Source organism: Macrobrachium nipponense, chromosome 21 (assembly GCF_015104395.2).
Source record: "Macrobrachium nipponense isolate FS-2020 chromosome 21, ASM1510439v2, whole genome shotgun sequence".
In the NCBI taxonomy this organism is placed as follows: domain Eukaryota; kingdom Metazoa; phylum Arthropoda; class Malacostraca; order Decapoda; family Palaemonidae; genus Macrobrachium; species Macrobrachium nipponense.
The window spans coordinates 37,213,226-37,233,291 of record NC_087212.1 but is presented as its reverse complement, the minus strand read 5'-3'; the positions used below and the strand labels follow the sequence as shown (position 1 = coordinate 37,233,291).

The following is a 20,066-nucleotide window of genomic DNA, read 5'->3' as shown; positions in this document are numbered from 1 at the left end:
TCCTGCAAAAGATTTTGTTCTATAAAAGAAGTTTTCTGGAGTGTGTAGATTTACCAGACTGCTTGATTTAGACTGCAGATTTACCAGAAGTACATACTCTAATGTCTCCCACTTCTAATTGCAATCCACCCCTTACATGTATTTCATCACCTGCTTCCTGCTGTCTGATTCAAATGCTGTTTGGAACAGAAAATTTCAAGTCTAAATAGTGAATATTACTGTGGACACCTTTTGTATTGAGAGAATGCTTCAGCAGCATCTAGAAAGAAATAGAGTCCAAGTTAAAGCATTGGCCACATAGCTTTGGAAAATTTCTGAGAGTAGCAATGCTCTCTTTTCCAATTCTTTTTGAATGTGTTGTTTCTCTTGAGCTTACTGATGACTGTTTTGAGCAATGATGATATGAAAATATTACTTGCATCATCATTCTTCCATAGAAATAAATCTCATGGTGGTCTGGTTTTCAGACTGCTAAGCCAAATGTCTTCTGAATATCACGTATTTACACAGACCTTGGGCTGTCAATCTATACCTGCCAAGTCCACAAGACAATATGGTTTTCAAGAGATACAGTATGCAAAATGATCTCTAATCTGACTTTGTTCCTACACGATATACAAACCCTTGGTCCTTTACATAAGGAATTACTTTCGGCGTGGCTGGAATTACAGCCGTTAAATTCTTGAACAAGGTGGTTAGGCATAACTACCGTGTGGCAGGCGGGTAGGCCAGCCTGCCCGGATGTAAACACTTCACTTTGCCTTCGGCCGTCTTCTGATGTAGACGTGTGTTTGTGAGCTCTTGCTGACTGGCCGTTGATCACTTTCCCGGTGGGGTCTTTCTTTTTTATTTTTTTTTTAAATAAATATGTATATACAGTGTTTGATATTAATATTAAATTCAAGCAATTCAATTAATATGCAAACCCACTTTTTGTGATAGCCTTTATAGCCGTCTTTCTACTTTGTGTTAAGAGTTGGCGGCAAAGGTATGCCAACATCTTACATTCTTTCTCCCTTTAACCCTTAAACGCCGAAGCGGTAAAAAAAAAAAAAATGTCTCCCGTGTGCCGGAGACGTTTCAGAGTGAGCGCGGGAGCGGAAAAAATATTTTTTTCAAAAAGTCATAGCGCGCTTAGTTTTGAAGATTAAGAGTTCATTTTTGGCTCCTTTTTTTGTCATTTCCTGAAGTTTAGTATGCAACCATCAGAAATGAAAAAAATTATCATTATCATATATAAATAATGCGATATATGATAGCGCAAAAACGAAATTTCATATATAATTTTATTCAAATCGCGCTGTGCGCAAAACGGTTGAAGGTAACAAGTTACTTTTTTTTTCGTTGTAATGTACACTAAATTGCGATCATTTTGGTATATAACAAATTGTAAAACGATAAAAGCAACACAGAGAAAATATTATCACAAAATAATGCATGAATTCGTAACGCGCAGACGTAAACACATTTTTTTCAAAAATTCACCATAAATCTAAATATTGTCCTAGAGACTTCCAATTTCTTTCAAAATTAAGAAAAATTATTGAATATTACTATACTGTAAGAATATTATCTTACAAATGCAGTTTTCGACCATATCTGACGAGTTAAATTTGACCAAATGTCGATATATATATTTTTTTCATATGCAATTATTTCGGAAATAAGAAAAGCTACAACTTTCAAATATTTTTCGTTTTATTCTACATGAAATTGCGCACATTTTCATATATAAAACTCTATGAAATGCCTAATATAAAACGGAGCAAAGATTCCGAGAATGGGACTTACGCATTTCGGAGATTTGTGGCGGAGAATCCGCGCGCGGAGGGAAGGAAAGTTTTTTTTAAAAATTCACCATAAATTTAAATATTGTGCTAGAGACTTCGAATTTGTTTCACGATGAAGATAAATGACTGAATATTACTAGACTGTAAGAGTTTTATCTTACAATTGCGTTTTTCGACCATTTCGGTAGTCAAATTTGACCGAACGTGGTTTTTTTTCTATTTATCGTGATTTATATGCAAATATTTCGAAAATGAGAAAAGCTACAACCTTCAACTATTTTTAGTTGTATTATACATGAAATTGCGCACATTTTCATATATACAACGTTATGTAACGGCTAATTTAAAATGGTGCAAACATTACCACAATCGCACGTATGATTTTTCGGAAGAGTTACCGTGCGGACGTAAAGAAAATGTTATTTTTTTCATAAATTCACCATAAATCGAAATATTGTGCTAGAGACTTCCAATTTGTTGCAAAATGAAGGTAAATGCTTGATTATTACTAGAATATAAGCGTTTTAGCTTACAATTGCGTTTTTCGACCATTTCGATAGTCAAAATTGACCGAAGGTTGAAAATTTGTCACATCATTTTTTATATGAAAATATTTCAAAATTGATAAAAGCTACAACCATGGGTTGTTTTTAATTGTATTGTGCATGAAATTGCGCACATTTTCATATATAAAACTTTATGTTACGGCTAATTTAAAATGGTGCAAACATTACCACAATCGCATGTATGATTATTTTCGGAAGAGTTACCGCGCGGACGTAAGGAAAAAGTTTTTTCATAAATTCACCATAAATCGAAATATTGTACTAGAGACTTCCAATTAGTTTCAAAATTAAGTTAAATGATTGAATATTACTAAAATATAAGCGTTTTAGCTTAAATTGCGTTTTTCGACCATTTCGGTAGAGTCAAAGTTGACCAAAGGTTGAAATTTTGGCACTTATCGTTATTTATATGAAAATATCTCAAAACTGATAAAAGCTACAATCATGAGTATTTTTTGTTGTATTCTACATAAAAATGCGCACATTTTCATATATAATAGTCCATGTAACGGCTAATTTAAAATGGTAAAAAAATTATGTCAAAGTGACGAAATAATTTCCGAGATGTGTCACAGATACTTTTTAGTGCGGCAAGAAAGAAATTCGCGCTTGCGCGCCTGCGTAACGATTGTAAACAAAACAACACCTTGATCCGTGAACTCCCAGCATCCCCCAAGGCGCGTGATTCAAGAGTTTTTGGCTGGTAGGCCTAAAAGAATTTTTCCGCGAATTTTAAAAAAAACTTTTGTATGTCGACGTAAAATACGTCCAGTCGGCACCCGAGAGACAAAAAATGTCGACGTAAAATACGTCCAGTCGGCGTTTAAGGGTTAACTTGAGGACAAGATATGTATTTAACGTGAGGATGAGACATGTATTTAACGTAAGTGATATTGACCCTGTGATGAAACATGTATCCATCCGAAAATTACGCCGACGCTTTGGGAATTACTGAGGGGAACTTCAGAGGTTTCTCCTTTGTTTGGTTTTTTCTGGTAATTTCTCTTCTCCATCCTTTCACTTACTATCGGACAAAGGTAGAAGAGGGGGCGTGTGGTGTTGGTGTTTGGGGGATCTCCTTTCACTTAGGAGGGTGGTGCCCTTGGATGCGAGAGGAGTATCCTTATTACTTTAAATCATTTTAGCTTTATTTTACAGACTAACAGTGGTGATTGTGTTTACAGCAGTATTGGTTGGATAGCTCTTCCTATTGGTTATCCAAACCTTGGAATTGTACCTGTGACTCGTAGCATGTTGGAATACTGATCCTCGAGTGTGTGTACTGATCCCCTGCTGGTAATCATATTCATTTACCACTAATACCTTGGAGTTACGTCATTGAACGAAGCTTTTGTTGCTGCCCTGTGATGTTTAACTATTCCTGATGGTAGAAGTCTCACAGAATTTGGAGGAATCAAAGAGGAAGAGAGCTTGTCAAGTGTCATCATCCTCCTCTTTGAGATCATCATATTTTCATCAGTCTCCACCCCTTCGACTCCTAAGGCTCTTTGCCGTAAAAGGAAAAGGTTGTCCCCCCCCCATCCCCCAAAGTCTCGTCACGGGACTTCTAAGGGTCTGTCTCCTCAACTGAGGAGGTGGTTGGGTCTTCTGCAGGCTCTCCCATTCCTTCGGGAACGGGAACCATTGCACTGTCCCCAGGGTCTATCATGTTGGGAACCATAGAAGCACAAACTTCGGTTCGCACCTCTGCTGCTAGTCATAGAGGTTCTGCCCCTAAGACTAGTTCCATGTCGGGCACTCGTTCACGAGTCCCCAAGTGCACGTCATCTTCGGATTTGCGTGCATCCAGAGTCGTTGACGCTGAGTCCGCTCACTGTCATGACTTATGCACGGGGTGGTGCAGCTGTTCAGCATATTTGGTTGCTCTCAGTAGGAAAAGAGGATCAGAGATAAATTGTGACTGAAAGATCTCTCTCATGAAATGCAGCTTATGAAAAATTAACAAACAAGAGACCATCCATCAATGGTCCAAGTCATAACTGCTGATGTTAGGAATCTGAAACCTATCACCATGAACTACGGTACTTTGTCTAAAAGATAAATCTCTGACAGAGGCAGCCATCTACACCAGAGAACTGTATTCTAGTAAAGGAAGGACAAATGACCTAAAACAGGTTGCACCGATTTTATCACTGTTATAAATATAGGAAGTCTTACAGACAATACCTAACTTATATGCAGCATTGCTGATGCTTTTATTATGCTTCTAAAGAGTATGATGCGAGCCAAAAGTTACACCAAGTACAGTTAAAGCCTCAGATTGATTCAGCAGAGTCCCCATCCACTTGAAGGGGAGGATAGGGGTGGAAAATCAGTATTAGATCTACTAATCTACAATGTTTTCCTTTTGCTGGAGTTCATCCTCATACCCCACCATCTGTGCAATTCGCTAATCCGCTCCATGTCGTTATGAGTCTTAAGGGCAGCTCATTTCTCATAATTGGAGACTTTCCTACACCTACAGGTGTTGTGTCATCAACATACTGAACAAACTTGTTTTCCATGCCAACAACCATATCACTTATATACACTAAAAATAACAGCGCACCAAGAACACTACTCTGTGGAACTCCTCACACAATAGGTCATGGTTTGCTCAAGATCCCATCAAGAGCAACTCACTGCCGCCTACAGTTAAGGAAATTTCTAAATCCTAAAACATATCCACCCACACCAAGCTTCTGAACTGTATATACAAGTGCTTTATGATTTACTAGTAAATTGAAAGCAGAATCAATATTACTCTATGATATATATACATCGTTTATGTCTGATCTGTATATTGCAATGTACCAACTGGCAACTGTTAAACTTAAAAGACATACCATCTGACAACTGTTACACTAGAGGACAGGATGCATATTACTTTTGGAAAAACCTGGCTCAGTTATTTACCATACAGCAACTGTTAAACTAGAGAGGACATACCATCTTGCAACTGTTAAAATAAAGGAGAGAATCCAAGTAGAGTAAGCAAGGATTATTAACCTTCATAGTGAGAGGGAAAGGATGTGCTGAAAAAAAAATAGGTTTTAATGTAAGAAAATCCTATTTTTGGTAGTTAATGTCGAGTCCTCAAGGGATTACCCTATACATTGTCTATCCAGAGCTCCATGGTGACCAGACTAATGTCAAATAATTCTCTTAACTGGTCTTATGGCTGGGTATTGTGTTGTAATGATAAACATTATAACACGTGATAAGAGTATACGTAAATGGACTCAGGATAAGAGGGCACTTTCTATTATCCTTAGCGAATGTTAATAGTACCCAGTTTACCTACTACATCAAAACCACAAGAAGAAGTAGTGGTTATGTGCATACACATCATCATATTGTTTATATACAACCAAAATCCGACCAAGACGCCATTCCTTTCTGTTGGCAATATAGGATGATGCCTTACCCAAAACCCATGTCTTTCATCAGGGAAGTGGGAGGGTTTTGAGGACTCGACAGCGACTACCAAAAATAGGGCTTTCCTACGTCAAAACCTGTTTTTTGACAGCGTAGTTGCTGTCTCATCCTCAAGGAGCTTTACAAAATAATTGACAGGTGACAAAGAGCTCTTGGATTCTAATCATAACTCAAAACATTTTTGGTCCTGGATCAAGCCACTAGTTTCAAGGCCCCACTCTTTATTCCAAATACTTTTAGATTTGGTAGTAAAGAACAAGAAACTAAGTGCGAACTTGTGTTTTTTAAATTTTTTTTTATTTTTAGGTGAAATTCTGTGGTGACTTACCTCAAGTGCTGGGTATGGTTGTAATATTGTCAAACCCCCCCCTGTAATAATTAGCATACTTGCCTGTTGGGAAGACCCATGGTTTGCCGCTGTAGCGCCTATGGGTCAAGAATATTTATGCCACCTAATACAAAGTGTAGTCAAATTTGTTCGAGCTTGTGCCAAGTGTTACTAAGGTGTAGGATAAAACGGACCTTTTGGTATGTCTGCCATTACCTCTAGGTTAACCGTAAATGCATGAACTGGACATAATGTTATGTCTGCTAATTTTTATTTACTTAGAATAGATTACCTTCTTAAAGGAATCCCATTCTTGGCCAGGAATGATAGGCCAGAGGACAATAATAATTGATTGTTAGCCCTTTGCTTGATGTATTGTCCCCATCTGTGAGAGCCCAGTTTGCTAATATGAGCTCCTAATGCTAATGCAATAAAAGATATTGCATACTGTAGCTTGTGTGTTGTGGTTGTTCACATCTAAGAGGAAGACCCGTGGTTTGTATTAGGTCCACTGAATTGTGGGGCTGATCAAAGTCTAAGCACCTCGTTCAAAGACCAAGTAACAGCAACCTTTCTTGATTGTTTGTTTGTATGGTGTTTTCACGTTGCATGGAACCAGTGATTATTCAGCAACGGGACCAACAGCTTTACATGACTTCCAAACCACGTTGAGGGTGAACATCTATCACCAGAAATACACATCTCTGACCCCTCAATGGAATGCCTGAGAATTGAACTTGTGGCCACCGAGGTGGCAAGCCAAGACCAAACTGACCACGCCACTGAGGCGCTGGAAACCCTTCTAAAGTGGATCTTTGTAGTGCAAAGGACCGCAGAAGGGACATAATAACTCCTATACTAGAGTCAAATCACGAAATCATAAATCAATGATTCTGTTAATGCTGTCTAAACTAATCTTCACATATAACATATAACCTAAGAGATTTATCTCAAAATATATCATATCCTAAATGGCAGTAGTATAGCAAAAAACTAATCATAATGGTAATCTAATCAAAGAGATTTATCTAAAAATATATCACATCCTAAATGGTAGTATATAGTAAAAAAAAATAATCATAACAATGAGGCTGACGAGTACAGAACCCCATAAGTTGAAATGTTACGTGTACCTGAAGCAATACTTTAAATATGATGGTTCTTGAGATATTGTGGAACAGATGGAGCAGATGTGGCTCGTGAATTTGGTCTAGGGCCAAGGCCTTCCCCAAGATCAACATGCATCTCCTCATCAAGGTGTTGCTTCACTATTGATTGTCGACCTTGCCTTTCTTGTCTAATTTTACGCATTTCATTTTCAAATAATGTCTCCTTTTCAACCTGTTGGTAAGATTAGGAGAGAATATCTGTTACAAGAATATATACAACATATGAACTTGTGTGCATGATTCTTTTGCAATTCTATTGCATTCTTTTGCTATTTTTTTCTTTTCCAACTAAACTTAAAAAAGCATCTTGATTTCAGTTTCATAATTAAATAGCAATGCACCACACCACAACACAATACTAAAACTCATATATATTAATTTAGGATTGTTTAAGAGACTAAAATCTCTGATTTTAAGTAACACATGAAGAGGACTATAAAACCTGGTTTTTAATCCATTAAATCTCACAACTCGCGCATGGTTATCCATTTTGACACATTCTTGTCATGCAACTAGTTTACCAAAAATTTCTTTTATTTTCCTAAGTTGAAACTGAAATATTTTCCAACTAAAAAGAACATACGTATACAATAACTTGAACACCTTCATGTTTTCGATTTACAATCTAATATCCTTACCTTTTTCTCTCTCTTCATTTGATTCCTAACCTCAACTGGTATATCAGGAATAAGCAGTGAAAGAACACCAGTAAGGAAGAAAACAACATGCTGGAAAAATACAGAAATTTATGTGATTCATGTATTAATTCTTTATTTATAAATGCAAATGATGTAAGAGGAAAATGTATTCAAAACTATTAATGGAAAATGTAATGTACAGTATAACTATCAATAACAAATTGTAACAAACCTCAAATATTATAATGAAAGAAAGGCGAGCTGTAGCTATATGCCAAAACTGTAAGTTAAATTCATATGGGTCATGTTCAGTGGGGTCATTTCTGTAGGCTTTGTAGTGGCATTCAGCTGGCCACTTATCTCTTGTTGGTTCTGCAGGCCCCATGTCTTTATCATAGTCTCTTGTGTAAAATACTGAAAGATCAAGAATTTTTTTTTATTAATAAAAGCTTCAAAGTTTTCATATTAGAACCCAGCATAGCTCAAACCAATCCAGACTTTAATACTCAAATGAATTGTGGAATTTAGAAACGAAGCTTTTAATGTGCATAATTTTAAAGCAACCTGAGAATGTTTAAAGGTAATGTGGGAAAAATAAACAATTTTGGCAGAAACTGTTAAGGAAGTAATTGTAATTTAGTTCATACTAAACAATTCAGCCTGATGAGGAAAATTTTGTAAGACAAATGACTCTATAAGTATTACTTGTAACAGTTAAAATTCAATCCACTGCTCTGTAGATCTGCTAAACTATTGATTTTTAAGCCATTATATCCATAAATTCAACATATAAACTTGTCTACACTACTTAGAAAAAACTTAATTCAACCTATACCCCTGACTACACTTAGTTTTTCCTGTGTTAAAGAGCAATAAAAGGCAATTTTTTTTTACATCAGACTGCTAATACATGTTACTGTACTTTTTCCCTTTTTCATTATATTTGTTATCTTTGGTTATCACTTTATTACCTAAAATCGAGAGTGAACAGACAATGATAATGATTTTTTTTCCATTCATTTTTCCCTTATGCCCATTGTTGCATAGATTTTCTTGAAATTTTTTTTTAATATCAGCTTTATCTTCTTGATATTTTGGCACAGCATGTTTCAGACCCTCCAGCAATTTTGAGTAATATAATGAAGAATTTTTTGAGTAATATAATGAAGAAATGACAAATTTTCTAAGACAATTTGTATTTTTCATAGCTACAAACCTGAGGTCTTAACAAGAATAATTTCTAGCACCTAGCTGGATCCAGTTAAATCGCAGATGAAAGCAAGGAATCTTGTGTGATTGGCAACACGTGCGTATATTAGGTGAAGAGTGGTCAAGGACAAGCATCTACACCACTGCGTCAGTCTTTTCTTAACCTCCTGGGCGAGAGTTGTGGTTGACCTCTCTCGGCCTTTACCCGGTTCATTGTCCATTTCACTTGTGTGTGTGTGCTGTTACTATGGCTGCTTCTGCTCCATCTCGGCCTCGTCAACGTGTGTGCCTCGGAACTCCAGGTTTTCCATGTTCTAGGTTTTCGGCTTTGGCTGCAACCGATCCCCACGTCACTTGTAGTAGGTGTTGCTCTAACGTTTGTACAATAACGAATCCTTGCACGGAATGCCATGTGTGGCCTAGAGAACAGTGGAAGTTATTTTATAGTAAGAGGGAGCATCGTAGGGTTTCTACTCTGCCTTCATGGGAGGGTTTTTCTTCTCCTCTTCCAGATGCTTCATCTCCTGCTGCTATCACACCCCATACTAGTGTTGTGCCTTTGTCTCCTTCCTTTTCTTCCATCGATTCGTTGTTGGAAGTATCGGGAGACCCTCAGGCTGATTTATGTAATGTCACCCCTTCTCCTTTGACAGTTAACTTGATTCTCAAGAGGAAGGAGGCTTTTTCATCATTGTCCTTTATTTCAGAGTCAGAGGCATCCAAAATACCGGTGCTTTGGGGGATGCTTGGGCTACGGGGTTCACTGTCCTTGGAGGGTTTGCCAACGTACTTCATGGATGCTCACTACCCCTCTCATGCTGTCCAGGCCCTTCCCCCTCAACCTGGCCTCATCTTCATGGGTAGCCAAGGTCAGCCATATTGTATTGCTCTGCCAGTAATGATTGCCGTTTCTTTGAGCTAGAGGGAAGCTGTGGCATCAGCCCCGCTAGTGACGTCACGGGGTCAGTCATTTTGTATCCCTCTGCCAATGGCATCTGCTTCCCGTTCAGATTGAGGGGAAGCCGTGACATCATCACTGCTTATGACGTCGCTCCCAGTCGTCTCCACTGCACTACCTCGCTTGTCTGTGTCATCATCGTTTGCTGCCATGACGTTATCTCTGCCATCCAGTTCACTGCATCTCCCTTCCATGTCGTCGGATCCTTCTCTTGCTGATCCATCTGAGGCTTTATGCCAGGCGGTTCTTAAGAGATTGGACTCTGTTTTAGAAGATAAGTTGGCTGCCATGTCGGCTGGGAGGATTGGAAGCAAGCATGTTGCTTCACCTGCGAAGAGATTATGTAAGGAGCTGGTGCTGTCTTCCTTTCCTTCTCCCCCATCTCCGCCACATCAGCGTATCAAGCATTGGAAGGCTAAGGACTTTGCCCTTTCTTCGTCTGCAAGTGAGGAGCAGCACGCCCGTGTTCCTGAAAGTGTCGGTTGCGGAGTGTTAGTGTAGCTTCCCCTGTGCGATCTGCAGTGGCTGCTTCGTCCTCTACATCGAGTCGCGAGCATGTTGTAACCTCCCTCGTTCATGTACATGTTCCAGGTGCTCCCACTTCTCCTTCTCCAGGGCCTATTCGTCACCATAAGGATCTCAAGGCGCCTGTCAAGAGGTCGAAGGTGGAGCGCGGAGTTGGTGCAGCAGGAGTGTTTGCCTGCCCCTCTCCCTGGTATTTCCAGGAGTTCAACTCCGAGGGATTCTCATTCTATCTCAAGTGTTCGGGATTCCTCACTGACACACGTTCGTATGTGTGCCACACCCATGCCCATTCGCGGCCATGTTAGAGAGTCATCTGTTGGGAGAGTGCGTAGTGATATCCCTATTGTTGTGGTTGGTTAGTTGCAGGAGTTGGCGCTTGGATCCAGCCCACACAGGTTAGTTGGTGTTTCGGGCTGTTGGCTGCTGGTTCCTCCATTAATTTAAACAAGGAAGGCATTTTAGATAAGCATGCACACCCTTCTTGTCGTCGGTCTCCGTTGCCAGAGCAGGAGGAGGGAGACGCAAGAGTTTTTGTGTTTTTGCCAAGATAGCTTCTGACAGGTCCCCAGAGGGGTTAGTGAATGCTTCTTCACTTGCCAGTTTGTTGCAGTCCGGAGGCAGGGCTTTTTCGTATATAGCTCACCTCAGTGTTAATTTATGGGCTAACCTTCTGATTAGAAGAGACACAGCTTTATCCAGGATGGAAAGATTAGCTGACCTGAGTCCTTGCTGGCATTGAGGAATGGAGATCAGTTGGTGTCTCAATTTCTGTTCCCTTGGACCGAGCTGGAGGATGCGATAGACTGGCGCCGGGCTGACATCAAGGACAGGTTACTGCACCAGGCAGTGTCTTAAGTCAGAGTCTCGTCCTTGGAGACGTCCAGCTCCTCCTCCTTCACCTGCCCAGCAGCAGTCACAAAGATCATCGCCTGGTAGGCCATCAAGGAGCTTGGTTTCGGCAGGGCCTTCCTGTTCGTCCAAGCCTAGGTCAGAGGACCAACGTCCCTTTCGCTCCCGTTCCTTTAAGCCAAGAAGGGACCCCAGGGACAGAGGTAAAGGGGGTCATCGGTAGGTTAGGAGCCTCTCCCTCTCTTGTGCCATGGGTCGGGTGGTTGCTTGGAGGGCCATTGGGCCAGGAACCAGAATTTATTGATTAAGGCAATTTACTTCTTGAACTTTTTCAATTTCCTCAACATACTTTGTAGATAGATATCTGAACACCTGTCCTTGGCTTAGCAAAAAGTCGGGAAAGAAGGCCCACCCACTTGTTTCCCATTCTGTCTCAAACTTGTGAATGAAAGAGTGTACTACATATTATGACTTACGACAAGACTTTTTACGCTTTACATATCCAAATTAGTTTATACATTGAAGTTTATCTGTATTTCTTTGTTTTCAGAGATTATTATAACCTCATGGTTCATTTACAGTATATATTAATACAGATGAGTAGACTGATAGAAAATTAGAGGGGCAATAGTTTATGTACTGGTTTTTAGGTATGTTTATTTTGTCATCTGATATACGCAAACGTCATAGCTGCAAGTATACGTCTACCCAACTGTATCACTTATGGCAAACATGTTGCAGTTCAGTTGACCCACACTATACGTAATCTCACAATTCACGGAATCGCCTATTCGCAGATTTTTATATGGACTGTATATACCCATTATTTGCAGAAAATTTACCTATTTGCAGTATTTGTCATTGAGAAATATTCACAAATTACTGAATTTTCATATAATTTCTGTGACTAATCCACATTTTGGGATAAAACTACTAAAATACTTGGGTACTATAAGAAATTTTAGGGGTATAAACATTTTTAGAGGTTTTTTTTATTTTTTAACTATCAAAATAGGTAGTTCTAATAATTTTTTGAGGGGTTTAAAGTATTCATGGATTTTAGCTATAGCTATTTGCAGAGGAGTCTGGTAACCATCCCCCACGAATACAAGGGGTTTACTGTACAGGCACTCCCCGGGTTACGACAGGGGTTCCGTTCTTGAGACGCGTTGTAGCCCGAAAATCGTCGTAAGCCGGAACATCACCAAAAATCCTAAGAAAACCTTACTTTTTATGCTTTGGGTGCGTTCAATACTATGTAAACTGCATTCTTATTGCATTTTGCATAAAAAAAACTTCAAATAGTGATTATTTTGCATTTTTAGTGTCATTTCTTGTGCCAGATGAGCGTTGTAGGCGTCGTAAGCCTGGAACATGCATCGTAACCCTGGAAATAATTTCTGATGAATATAATTGAAAAGCACCTTAACCTCGGAACATCGTAAGCCGAACCCGTTGTAACCCGGGGACTGCCTGTATTGTCATGGTGGATGCTACAATACGTTTTCATTACGGCTGTTTGCTGCATGTAATGCAGAGATGGTAGCCGATGGGCTAAGAATTTCTCTTTAAGCTTTCCCTTTAACATACATGCACCCAAACATGATTGAATAATTTTAAAATTCTTTTATCAAACTGACAATTTATAGCACTTGGTAGAAGGATTTGTTGAAAATTCTTTTGTTTCGCCGCAAAAAACACCAATTCTTCTCCAATGGCTGACATTGCTACTTTTACCATCGCTTCCTGAGCCATCGGTGATGGTAATAGACAATGCGCCATACCATACCATGCTAACAGAGGATAGTCATTGCCACACATCTACAACAGCAGCTAATAAATGATTATCAGTAATATAAACACAAAAAGCCATATAGTAGTACACTCTTCCATTCATAAACTTGAGACAGAATAAGAAATGAGTTGGCGGGGCTTCTTTCCTGACTCTTTAGCTAAACCAAGAACAGGTGTTTGGATATCTACAACGAATGTTGAGGAAATTGAAAAAGTTCAAGAGTAAACTGCCTTAACCAATAAATTCTGGTACTTCATTATATTGCTCAAAATTGCCGGAAGGCCTAAAACTTTGATGTGCCAAAATATCAAGAAGATACAGCTGATATTTAAAAAGATATTCAAGGAAACTTATGTGACAACAGGCTTGAAATGGTTAGTAGTAAGAGTTAACTCACTGTAACCAGAGGGATATTTTTTGGAGTGCATTTTAATAAAAATTAGTAGTGCCATTAATACAGTATATATTTTATAATTTCTTTACTACTTGATTCTTAGTTTACCACATGAAAATATAAATACTTGGTTGAAATAACAGAACCAGGAAGGGATTTACTTAAAAGGTTGATTCAGTATGTACTATGTTCATAAAAAAATTCATGTTTTAATAAACTTTACACCATGAAATAATTTTAGAGCTATTTAACTAACACTCAAGTTAATAAATATAAAAAATATTTTTTTTTTCAAATTCCAGTCTTCTGAAATTATGGAAAGATGTTCACCTTGCCAAGACTTAGTGAGTATACACCACCTTATATATCATCCAGACCAAGAATGCAAAGATAAAAACATTTACTAACCTGAGAGGCTATTCTTGACATATCCAACTAGATTGTGATTCTCAGAATATCCAAACATGTACACGAGACGAGGAATGAAGTCACTTGTGTATGAAATGACAAAGGCCTGGAAAAAATACTGTCTCACTTCTGAACAAAATCTTTTAAATTGAAACCCACTCACTTGTTTATAAATAAAATAAGTTGTTTTCATTATAATCTTTATATATATAGTTTTATTATTGCAATGGAAAATGTAATCATATGTTTATATCTTAAAGCTCTTCAAAAAACACATAACTTACATTGGTTATGACTGAACAGTAAGTGATCCCCTTCAATATTCCATACCAAATGCCAATGTCTTGTATCCTTTCAGCCCTAGGCCTTCTGCTCTGGGTAAGGTATTTATATGCATCCAATCGAATCTCCACTATATTGTTAATGAGTGCAAAAATTGGTGCTAACGGAAAGGCAGCCACAAAGAGGGTCACAAAGCCATACTGAATTACTGTAGGAGAAATTGATATTTCATGAATTAACACAACTTATTTTAGTAAAATATCTTTTTCATTGTAAACAGAAAAGCATTAACGGCAATCCTAGAGTGCCGGTCCTGCTCTTTGCAGCTGACTGTACTGGTCTTAGAGCATTAACAGATATTGTACTTCTAAAAAGAAATTAATAGGTAGTCTTAAAGCAGTATGAGACACCGCATGTATTTCTAAAAAGGAATTATGAAGGTAGATGTCAGAATAGTACAAATTTGATAAAATTACACACAAAACTAGGAATACCTAGAAAAATACTGACCCATTTCCAAATATTCACCAAAAAGAGAGAGACTAGTGTATGGACCAAGATCATAATCTTGTTCCCATCTTGTATAAGCTTCACTCAGATGATTATTGTGGTCAATTTTCTTTTTCCACCAAACGCGCACAACTCTAAAAAAAATACATAGAAACATTCAAAGCCATACAATTACAGTTTTGAAATACTGAAAACGCCTTTATATCATCATCTAACACCTATACAATTCACTCCCAAAACACTCACATGTACTACTTACGGAATGAAAATTTCTATGATGTTATTGAAGAACTGCTTCCCAACCATGATGATGGCCAATTGTAACATCAACTCAAAAAGACATCCTGCTGGGTCACACATATCTGACCGTACATTCATAAAAACATTTGTTCGGACGTCTGTATCACCAGGGTGGAAGAAAAAGCGTCCCTACAAATCGAGAATAAAATTAATAACACAGATGATATGCATCAAAAATTAAAGTGAATACGTATATAAACAAAAGTTTTGCATAATTAATAAGTTTGCAAAATTTCAATTGACCTGAAATGCAATGGATGAATTTCTATATAATGCTTTTAAGACATGATTTCTTAGTTGCCCCTTGTGTTCACTAGAAATGCTCCAAATACTGAAATTTTCTAAATTCCATGATAAAGTAGATATTTCTGGCTGTGCCTTACTGATATCAAAGGTTTATCACAGAACCTAACAGACATATTTCTAAAGTTGTTCTGTGCCAACCACAGGGGTTGCTTATGGAATAATGAAAATGTCTCGTATTAGTACATTTAAAAATACATAGCCATCTTTTCATTTCCTATTATTATATCCTGGGAAATTTGAAATTATGTAATGTATAATCTTCCCAAAATCTTGTACAAAATCACTGAAATCAACATAATTATAGTTAGTGTAATTTTTTCACATATGCAATGAAGCTTCATGACTGAACACTGACGTAAGATTACATAAGCCAGTCTTCTACTCATTATCAGACACACACACTGAGTGCTAATCTATTGGGTTTTAAAAAGCATATAGTACATAGTTTGCTTTAACTCTAATAATATGCTGGTATAAACAAGGTGGTCATTATTGATTTTTTATTACTATGCACACACAATGATTCAGTGATTTTAGATAATTATGAGAGAATACAATTAGGTAAAAAGAAAAGTTGAAGAATTATAACACGATTGTCAAAAGTACAAACTACTGCAGTTGACATATTTGCTTTTTAATATTTGTAATGTGAGAGGTACAAAATACAGATTTGCCATAACATAAATTTCTTATTACAACCACCATAATTTCAACACTAATAAATAAAAAACATGAAACTGTCTTTCATTATTTGAGCTAGGTTAGTGCTCGTATTCATCATCTTGTAAAGCTTGTGCATTCATACCATTTCATTTCTTCTCACCAAATTATTTACATTTTCATCTTAAATATGCCTCATTATAAATTTTTCTCTGAACTTCCAATAAGGCTTAGATGACATGAACAGAAATTACTACTTTTCTGTTAGAAAAAAATAAAATGGCAGTAAGCAATATAAAATGGCAGTACACAAGTGCTATACCCTGAAAAATTAAGCTGCAAACTATGAAAACTATGCTTAGCTAGTCTATACGAAATGCATGTTCTCTCTCTCTCAACAGTGTAATTGAGAGTATGTTTACACAAAAATGGCTGAGCTATGCTCTGAGTTATTTGGTACCCCAAGCTTGTTAAAGAGGAGTTTCATTATATGTATGTTGTATTTAATTGACTGACTTACTGTATTTGATAAGGGCAAATAACACGAAGGTTCAATTACAATACTGTGGTAAAAGAATATAAATTGGGCCTAACAGAAGAAATTGACAGCAGGCTAGCATTGGCTAATTCCATTGGCTAATCATTCAGTATTGTTTTTCAATTCAGTATTGTTTTTCAATCATTAAATTAAAAATTTTTTAGACGTATATGATTATTTGAGCTACTCGATTAGATAAACCTTAATGTATAAAATTAAGTTCAATGTGATTTAGCTTGAAAATGTTTACAAAATATTTTTCAGTGACCACTTGCTGGTATGGCATTTTTTTATGGTTTAGCATTGAATAGTCCCATTAATGCCATACTGATGGACTGCTACTTTATTAGAGACCACAGGCGTAACTACGGGGGCACGTCCCCCCATTTTGAGTTCATGAAGCATGTAGTAAAAGCCTAAGCTTAATTTTCATATTATTATTAATGTTAAAGTTTTACACATCAAGTACGTAGTTTGGCTGTTTTTTTTATACAAAGATAAGTGGAGTTTTACTATATTAACTGTATGAAATAAATCAATTGTTTTCTTTATCTCAGGAGTACATATACGTATTCATTTTCCAAATGTCACGTGTGAAAGAAAAGTAATCAAATTCTGTACAGAATACAATTTATGCTAGTAAGCCATTATAACAATGATGCAGATTATTAATTTTATATCTGCATCATTCTGCTATTAATACTATATTAATTAAGTGATTAGGTTCAATAATCAAGTAACCAACTGTGACAGAATCTTACTTCTATACTTTAACTGAAGTCATTAATTGTAGCAATCAAATGTCTTAATTTCTTTTGCTCTCACTATTTAAGCATATCATAGATATATTAAATGATTAATTCCAATACACTTTTTCTTTTCTACAATAAGCAAATGTTAATTTTGATTCTCTTAATTATATTTTGTTTACATACCAAGTGGTTTTATTTCATTGCCAAACCTGCACACGTAATATCTAATTTGGATTTACAAGTATGGTCAGAGGTTCATAATTCTTATTGTAAAAATATTTGAGTAAGTTTAAGTTATATAAAAATGTGATTCACAAATTGATACACTTAAATATTTTAAAACAATGTTAATATCTTTCCATATAACTTAAAGGAAAAAAAGAATGAATATTATAATTTGAGCATGCCCAGTGTCCCCCATATTCAGCTGTGCCTGCCCTAGGTGCCCCCATGAATAGACTCCTAGTTATGCCTATGACCTGGAATTTGTATATACTACTGATCCCCTACATACCTATGATGTATATGAAAAATGATCTAGCATACATACTAGCTATCTCCAATATTGTTTTAATACCACACTAAACCACACCAATATATATATATATATATATATATATATATATATAGATATATATATATATAATATATATATATATATATATATATTGCCCTTGCACTGTGGCACCAAGACATTCTTATGCATACTCCATGTACTGCAATGTCCAACAGTGTATTACAGAACTTAGTCTGAACATTTTTTCTAACCTTGAAAAAGGCAATATATATGAGGGAAGCATAGTAGTTGATGAACTGAAACAGAAACATTTTGAGGGTATACGAATCCTCGTATTCAGTCTGCGTCCGCGGAACTTCAAGATCTGTGAGCCACATAACCAGCTTCTCGTAAAACTGAAATTATAAAAAATTATTGTACTTTCTATAGTTACTGTTATCATCATATTCCATCTAAATATCAAAGTCAAAGCCCAGTAATTCAACTACAATATGTATTGTATTTCAAAACATGAACAACCATTTCTGCAATTAAAGCAAACTTTTTGCACCAAGTTACACTGTATTTCATACTGGTTTCCCCCTAATGAAGCTAATGAAGATTCATTCTTCAATATACTTCACTAAGGTACTTAAACACCAGAAATTACTTTGGAAAAAATAATTTCTTTCAACTTACAAAGTTCAGTATGAGGATAAGAATAAGATCAATAAATGCAGCCGTGATTGAAGTAATTAATCTTGTATTACTTCTGATATATTCATTGTCTGTCTTGTACACCGAAACAGCAACAGCTATACGATATAGAATTACAGAAAAGACCGCTGCAAGGACCACAAATAGCTGTCGAAAAGAAATGGCAATTTAGTGATATTTCCTCCTATGATAACTGAAAACAAATCCAACTCCCAAATGCTTTCATCACTAAGTTTTGAAAAATTTTTGCTGTAATGTTCTTAACCCTTGAAAATTAACATAACTTTGCTACCTGAGCCCTAAATTAGCTTAGACTTTTCTTAAAATAAATGCCCTTTTCCATAAATCAAACCATGGCATCACACTTGCATAGTATTAAATTATGAGTGACCAGTACACTTGTCTTCTAAAAACAGTTTTGGGTGCCTGATCAGTCTGCCCAAGGAAGAATAAGTAGATTCAAGTAAATCAGCATCCAAGCCATTTCTCTAATAAGGCAGTGCTTTAAACTAAAAAAAAAAAAAAAAAACATGGAGTCCCCAATCAAGTCTGGGTACACTAAGACATGAAGACGCTAATTGTGGTTCATAATGCTGTATTGTTTTCTATTGGTTGCTTGCAGTTTTAAATTGTCTCCAAGTAATTTCAACATACCCACTGATCTTTCCTATATAACTCCTACTTTGAGTTATTTTAATTTGTAATTTATTATTATTATTCTTTTTTTATCAGAATCATCCTATTTGACTGGGTGGTTTTCATAGTGTGGGGTTCTGGGTTGCATCCTGCCTCCTTAGGCTTGGACGTCAAATGATACATATATATATATATATATATATATATATATATATATATATATATTATATAAGGATATAATCTCATTATTACTTAATACATTCTTAACGTTGGAATTCACACCTGCAGAACGAACACAAACAAACAAAAATGCACATGCTTGCCATCGATAAATGTAGATGTATGCCGAGCTGTTGAAATCATGCACAACAATACGATTATTTGATCCAATGATTGTCGGTCGTGACCAAACAAACGTCCAACCATAAGGAAGAATCTACTCCCATAATAACCCCTATGACAAGTCAAGACCTATGCCCCCATTATACTTAAGAGGGTAATGGCGCCCCTTCTACACCAGCCACACTCTCAGCTCTATTACACTGTTTCTCCTTTCCGTCTGCCTCCTTCTTGCTGTTGTCCTCTCTCTTATAACTGTCTCTTTGTTTCTCCTCCTCCAGTGTCTTCTAGGCCTATGGAGGTCTCTCTCTCCTCAACCTATGCCTTCTTTATTTCTTCATGGTTAATTTGAGTTACGTAAGGCCCTACACATTCTGATGCTAGTTGTCTTTGAAATAATAAGAATTTGGAATGCGGCTGTTGATATTACAATTATAATTAAAGAGTAGTAGGTATGCTGTTA

General features: G+C 36.7%; 1 protein-coding gene across 3 annotated transcripts in view; it reads right to left on the bottom strand.

Annotated features, from left to right (window-relative positions):
* LOC135197939 (anoctamin-5-like) overlaps nucleotides 1–20,066 on the bottom strand; it is a 142,723-nt gene that overhangs the window by 6,977 nt on the left and 115,680 nt on the right. For all 3 annotated transcript variants that reach the window (XM_064225219.1, XM_064225220.1, XM_064225221.1), the window contains 9 exons: nucleotides 18,611–18,775; nucleotides 18,184–18,327; nucleotides 15,119–15,288; nucleotides 14,860–14,993; nucleotides 14,352–14,557; nucleotides 14,068–14,173; nucleotides 8,162–8,343; nucleotides 7,930–8,019; nucleotides 7,256–7,463 (listed from right to left, as the gene is read on the bottom strand). In XM_064225219.1, the coding sequence (XP_064081289.1) occupies nucleotides 7,269–7,463; nucleotides 7,930–8,019; nucleotides 8,162–8,343; nucleotides 14,068–14,173; nucleotides 14,352–14,557; nucleotides 14,860–14,993; nucleotides 15,119–15,288; nucleotides 18,184–18,327; nucleotides 18,611–18,775 (1,392 nt within the window). In that variant the 3' untranslated portion in view covers nucleotides 7,256–7,268. The remainder of the gene's footprint in view (nucleotides 1–7,255; nucleotides 7,464–7,929; nucleotides 8,020–8,161; nucleotides 8,344–14,067; nucleotides 14,174–14,351; nucleotides 14,558–14,859; nucleotides 14,994–15,118; nucleotides 15,289–18,183; nucleotides 18,328–18,610; nucleotides 18,776–20,066) is intronic.